General features: G+C 38.7%; 1 protein-coding gene across 1 annotated transcript; it reads left to right on the top strand.

The window, feature by feature from the left end:
* Window positions 1-239: 239 nt before the first annotated feature.
* Window positions 240-6,890, top strand: LOC133285629 (cytochrome P450 71D11-like). Its single transcript, XM_061482878.1, has 5 exons — window positions 240-1,148; window positions 1,372-1,986; window positions 3,551-4,020; window positions 4,066-4,591; window positions 6,780-6,890. Exons 1-5 carry the CDS (start codon window positions 240-242, stop codon window positions 6,888-6,890), a joined length of 2,631 nt encoding a protein of 876 aa, XP_061338862.1.
* The last annotated feature ends 270 nt before the right edge of the window (window positions 6,891-7,160 follow it).

Genomic DNA, 7,160 nt, shown 5'->3' on the forward strand with positions numbered 1-7,160 from the left:
CATGTTTTCATTGCATTGATATACTACTCTCGTAAATGCAGCTTGGTGCTATTGTTCCACTTGCTAATTGCATGAGTTGAAACTCTACTCTTCCAATCACAAGAAGACAACACCAGCCTTTGTAACAAGGACACACTTATTTCAAAGCTCCACAATGTCTATATATACATACATAAAATTGGTGTTCTTCACCAAACTACAAAAACATTTGTTCTGCCTTACTTCTCAGCTTTATCCACATGGGTCTTGAAACAATTTACCCTTTGGCCCTTTTTTCCATTATCCTCTACATCATTGTGACACAAAAACTAAGGAGGAACCTCAAGAAAAATGACTCAATTCAAAATATACCACCAGGGCCATGGAAGCTACCTATCGTAGGAAATATACCCCATCTTGTTGGGTCTGCACCACACAGAAAATTAAGAGAATTGGCGGAAAAGTTTGGACCCTTGATGCATCTTCAACTGGGTGAGGTCTTCTTCATTGTTGTTTCCTCACCAGAGTATGCTAGGGAGGTCATGAAAACCCATGATGTTATCTTTGCATCAAGGCCTCCTTCTCTAACTTCACAGATAGTGTTCTATAATTCCACAGATATAGCATTTTCACCTTATGGTGATTACTGGAGGCAGCTTCGAAAGATTTGTACCATGGAGCTTTTAAGTATAAAACGTGTCCAATCTCATTGGCCAATCAGAGAGGAAGAGATTACTAATCTCATCAAACGGATTGGTTCAGAAGAAGGATCAGTCATCAATCTTACTCAAGCAGTTATATCACTGTTGTATACAATAACTTCAAGGGCTGCATTTGGAAAGAAATACATGGAGCAAGAAGAGTTCATATCAGTGGTAAGAGAGGTTTTAAAGCTAGCTGGTGGTTTCTACATTGGAGACTTGTTTCCTTCAGCTAAATGGCTTCAAAACCTCTCTGGGATGAGGCCTTTGCTTGAGAAGTTACACCAAAAAGTAGACAGGATATTAGAGAATATCATCAATGACCACAGAGAGGCAAAGTCAAGAACTAAAGAAGGTCTAGTTGAAGCAGAGGAGGAAGATCTCATTGATGTTCTCTTGAAATTTGAGGATAGGAGCAGTGACAGGGATTTTCTCTTAACTAATGAAAATATCAAGGCTATAATCTTTGTAAGCATGTCAATGTGGCTTGAAAAATCATATGCGTGCATGTGAATAATTAATTAAGTTTCCTGGTGTGAAAATTAGATAAAAAGATTAAATTAAACTTATTTAGTCCTAATTAATAATCTAACATATGATGGTTAATTTCAGGAAATTGAGCAGCATTTTGATGTACTGGATATCTTTGAAGTTTGAACCAATTTAACTTGATATGATTATTACCTTTCAGGATATCTTCACAGGTGGAAGTGACACTGCTGCAACTACCATTAACTGGGCAATGGCTGAGATGATAAAGGATCAAAGAGTCTTGAAGAAAGCACAATCTGAAGTGAGAGAGATATTTGAAAGGAGAGGAAGGGTTGACGAAAGTTGTATTGAAGAGCTCAAATACTTGAAAGCAGTCATCAAAGAGGTTCTGAGATTACACCCTCCAGGTCCACTTTTGATTCCCAGGGAATGTGGACAAGCTTGTGAGATTAAAGGGTATCACATACCTGTCAAAAGTAGGGTCATAGTGAATGCTTGGGCAATTGGAAGAGATCCAAATTATTGGACTGAACCAGAGAACTTTTATCCTGAGAGGTTTAGTGATAATCCTATTGACTACAAAGGAACTAGTTTTGAGTACATCCCATTTGGTGCTGGAAGGAGAATATGCCCAGGCATGAACTTTGCTGTTGCAAATGTTGAGTTGGTTCTTGCAATGTTATTGTATAACTTTGATTGGAGACTTCCCAATGGAATGAAAAGTGAGGATTTGGACATGGCTGAGGTATTTGGAGCGTCTGTTATTAGAAAAGAAGACCTGTACTTGCTTCCCATCGCTTCTCCAACCACGCTTGTAACATGAACAACCAAAGAAGCAGAATCTATCTATAACCTTTGAATGAAATAAAATGTTGCAAACTGTCTAGCGAAATAAAACGCTGTTGATATATTCTAATGAGTGTAGTAGAGCAGAGAAGTTTTTAGTGCATCCAAATCAGTGATGATAATGGAAAAATCTGAAAATTTAGTATCTTGCCTTATGAATGAAGCAAAAACCTTTGAATGGTTAGCTTCAATCTCAAGAACATATCACCTTTTCTTCTAACTATTACTCCGAATTCCTCAGTTATGTCCAATTCTTCACTTTTCATTCCACTGGGAAGTGCTACAGCAACATTGCAGGGGCCAACTCTACATTTCTCAAACCAAATGTGCTTCTTGGACATGTTCTTCTTCAAGCAGCGAAGGGAATTTACTCAAAATTACATAGAAGTGAAAAAAATAAAGTCAAATATCAAAAATGCATCCCATTCCATAAATAACGAATAAATAATTTGTAACACCCGTTTTAGAATCGATTTATTAACATAGGTATTAACCGCAACATGTTTAATTAAATAAACGCGAAAGCTTTCTTTATAATTGACTTGTTTGTCTTAACATAAAAACGTGAATAATACTTTTCTTTTGTATTGCAATTAGTTAATTATTTCTTGTTCAATTAAAACCACTTGATACTTTCTTGTATCTCACATATTTTAAAATAAATCTGACATTATTTCGTTTGTAATTTGGATATCTAGGGATAATTCTCATCGTCCTAACATCACCTGATAAACAATATATCCTCTTTCTTCAATCTAGATTCAATACATGAATTTTATATCAAAGGCACCATGTCAACGCCTTATTAAACAATCTTTGCCAGTTAAAGGCTCAAGTATCTAATCCATACAAATAGCATATCTCTTATGCATATTACCCTATTTCATGCATTTCTTGATACCCAAGTTATTTTATATCAAGGGATGCATACAATTCATACATGCATAAATCACTTTGCCTAGCAATCTATTGTTTAGGCTATCTCCTACATATCATGTTTCAAAATAATATGCCAACATAATTATTTACATGATTACTTCAATGCACCATGACATTTGTAACACTCCGTTCTAGAACCGGTTTGTTAACATTACGCATGGCATTAGGCGAAGTTGCAATCACAGATATTGAATTATAATACGGATAAACTTTTGTCTTTTTCGTTAATAAACGTTTCTCTTTAAAATTAATTTCGTAGTTAAAACAATTCCAATAACTATAATCATAACTTAAAACTATGTGTGGAACACCTAATGTGATTTTATTTAGACCATATGTTGCTACCATAGTGTACCAAGTAGTCCCCTTAAACCAACAAGGCTTAAACACTCAATTTTATTGTTATTCAACACTAAACACCTACATTTTTTATTTACTTAAGGAATTTTATACTAATTCTATAGTCTTCATTTTCCAATATGTTATAGATTTCTTCGTTAGCTACGCGTGGGTTCAAAACGCGCAAATCGGAGCACTGTAGCTCAAGTTATGTATTTTTGAAGAAAAAATACTGAATTTTTTCGCGAAACCAGCGCTCGCAGCGCGAGAACACTGCCTTCCTCGCATCGTCTTGCACTAACAACACGAACCATGGCGCTCGTGGATCAAATTGCCCACATGTGGCGACCACTCTGGAAGCTGTGCAAAGGGAGTTGACCATTAGTCGCCAGGCTAATGAAACGTTGTTGAAGACTAATGAGGATGCGCAGAATGCTATGACCGCGATGATGAATGAATTGAGGACACTGAGGAGTGCTAGACATGATAACAGACCACCTACTCCTCCTCCCCACACTGCCACACCTACTCCACATACTCTCCATGTAGATGGTGGAGCGGGTAACAATGAAGAAGGGGCTAGTCACCATGATAATGGCTCTAGTCATCATATTATGGTTCATCAACCGCATGTGCAACATGTTGGTGGGCCAGACGCGGATGAAAGGCGATTGACTGCTTTTCGGAAACACAAACTTCCATCCTTCACTGGAGGCTATGATCTGTTGGTTGCGGCGAAATGGCTCCAAGCTATGGAGAAGATTTTCAGGGTGATGAGATGCCCTGATGCATTGAAGTTGGTTTACTCAGTGTACATGCTTGAAGGCGAGGTCGAGGATTGGTGGACGAACACCGTGCAACCGTTGGAGGCTGAAGGCCAGGAAATCACCTCGCAGTTGTTTGAGACTTTGTTCTTGAATAACTACTATCCCAGGGAGGCTAGGGAAAGGAAGCAAAATGAGTATAATGATTTGAAGCAAGGATCGATGACCATTGACCAATATTTTGCCAAGTTCAATGAATTGGTGAAGTATGCTCACTACGGGAGAGCCCTACCTACTTCAGCCGAGATGACCTCCAAGTTTCAATTGGGTCTAAATGAGAAAATGTCTCGGAAAATGTCTAATTGCGATATCCGTGAGTTTAGTAAGTTTGTGAACCAATGCCGGAAAGTAGAAGAAGTTTATAGTGTGACTAAGACCAAGAAGCCTTCAAAGGCACAAGCATCTAGTGCAAGTAGAGCAACTGGCTCAAATTCTTGGAAAAACAAGAAAATGAAAAGTAAGAAGCTGAGTGTGAATAATCCACTTGATATATTCAAGAAGCCCGGAATGGAAGAACTCCATAGTTAAGCGTGCTAGACTTAGGGCAATTCTGAGATAGGTGACCTCCTGTGAAGTCTTCTCGGGAAGTGTGCGAGTGAGGACAAAGTACGCTGAAAAGTCTCGTATTAGTGTGTGGAGATAGTCGTTGATCCTTGCAAGTTGCTAGGCGTTACAACATTCAAATATTTACAACATATGAACCCTATACATGTTATTCTAACAAATATACAAGAGTTTATACCATTATATCCATAGACTCTTTCTATGCTCTATCACAAAATACATATCATCATGTGCAAGACACACAGACACACACATCAACAAGCATCAATAGTCTCAAGCCATGCAAATAGACTCCATCCTGGACTCCTGCCATATAATTCTCCGATAATATCAGTATCTGCACTTGAAATGTAATCCCCATAATGCGGGGTGAGATAATCATCCCAGTAAACTAGGGGTCCTTGAAGGACTCTTCCACCCCTAGGTTCACTTCAGGCATAACCATATATAGCTCAACATGGATGCTCTCAATGGAAGGTAAACAAGTCCTAAATTGTACTAGAAGACAAAAGCAAAGTGAAAAATTGATAAGGATACCCAAACATGCAAAATCAAGCTAGAAGTCAAAGCTTTTCAAGTGTTAAGAAGTACTAGAAGGCTCAAATTGTAACACCCTGTGTATACTCTGTTTGTTATCATATCATCGTATTAAGCGCTACTTAATTAAAATGCGGAACTAACTTTTTCTTTCCAATTATGACGTCATTATTATTAACCAAGTTGATTAATTAATCCTTTTTCAAAACATTGCCTCTTTGTAAATTGTAATTAAAGAAACTAACTGAAATACCTCATTAAATAAAAAAACCGTGTCTCTAGTCTCGGAACTACAACACGTAGACCGGACAAATCCTGATAGTTTATACAACTCACAGCTACAATCATAACTAACATCAATGTGGCGTGGACAACCCCCATGCTCACCAAATAAGGCAACAAAGCCCAACAGTGTCTCAAATCATATAACAATATAAACACAGTAAAACATAAATCGGCATCCAAGCAGATCAGCATAAACATGCATAAGCAGTCAACTAAGCTCTGGCCTCCTGCCGCATGAGGTATTAGCCCCCGAGGTACCTGAACCTGAAAATGTGCCCCAAACGTGGGGTAAGATCTCTAAAAAGAAATCTCAGTAAGACAAGGGGTCCTCAAGGATCTCTCCACCCCAAGCTCACTTACATGTGCAATATAAGTTCAAAAACAGTAATATAATATAAGTTCCAAAATCAGTGCAATGCAGCATATAATCATGTCATGTGTGTCAATATCCTACTGGCCAGAGAAAATGCAGGATTTACATACGTCTATAACCTACAATCAGTGCAAGACGCCACTTGCACCCACCCACAGAATCACCATATTGTATGACGCCACATACTCAGGCTTACCGTCTAGGTGGAACAACACATACATATCATAAGGCATTTGCACTTAACAGCTCATTAGCATTTCAAATATCAATACACGAAAACACATCATGCATATGAACCTTCCCTCCATGAGGTATGGTGGAACCAACAATGGCAAAACCGAGGACACGAAAGCTTACCTCTTAAGCAATCTATCCAAGCCAAGTCCACACTAGCTCAAGGTCCCCAAACAGCAGAATCACAATATGTTTTAGACCAGCAATCATATCAATATATATAATCTAAGAGTTCATGACATAATGACAACGTTCTCTTTATCATTTCATGTCTTTAGGCCTCTCACAAAGTAAGCCCTTTATCCCTACTAACTTAGTTAGTTAGTATAGAGATTCCACTCAACCAATCTAGGGTCTACAAACACCAAATACAGCTCTGTATGAACAGAACAGTCGCTGTCTCAAAATTCCCAGAATATTCAGATATTTGTCGGGGGCATATCCAGATAACCATATCCAGATATCCAAAACCTCATATCCGGATATCATATCCAGATATTTCGCGATAGAATGAAGTTCTGCATTTTCACGAAGATATCACCCAAAGATTGTTCTTTTAACGATTCCAGAAGCTTAAACATGCATTTCTAGGTGTGTCTAACCTTACCCACCCTTAAGTTCTTATCTTTTTCTCATTACATGCATCAAGGTTCATTCTTTCTATAGAAACCAAAGGCAAAGGTGATGGTGCTTACCACCAAGGCTTGGAACAGAGACAATGGTGCTCTTGGAGCTCACCACTCAGCCCCAATGTTCAGACTACAAAGGTCCACGTAAATGGCAACAAGGTTGACCCTTTCTTCACAAAGCTCACCACTTGGAGCTCCCACAACCAAGGAAATGGTTCCCTCTTCACTTAGTCAAGAAGTCAGCTCTCTCCCTACCCAAACAGTGGCTGAGACTCAGGATGAAGTGAGACCACATGCACACAAGGCTTGCTCTTGGCTTCCCATGGAGATTAAAGGAGGAAACTTGGAAGAAAGTGGCTACTTGGCTCACAAGAGGAAGGGAGGAAGGCAATGGAACAGTGCAAGGGCTGGTCAGCCA

The sequence above is a fragment of the Gastrolobium bilobum genome, unplaced genomic scaffold (assembly GCF_033153095.1).
Source record: "Gastrolobium bilobum isolate Gb01-03AN ecotype WA unplaced genomic scaffold, APGP_CSIRO_Gbil_v1 utg38039, whole genome shotgun sequence".
Lineage (NCBI taxonomy): Eukaryota > Viridiplantae > Streptophyta > Magnoliopsida > Fabales > Fabaceae > Gastrolobium > Gastrolobium bilobum.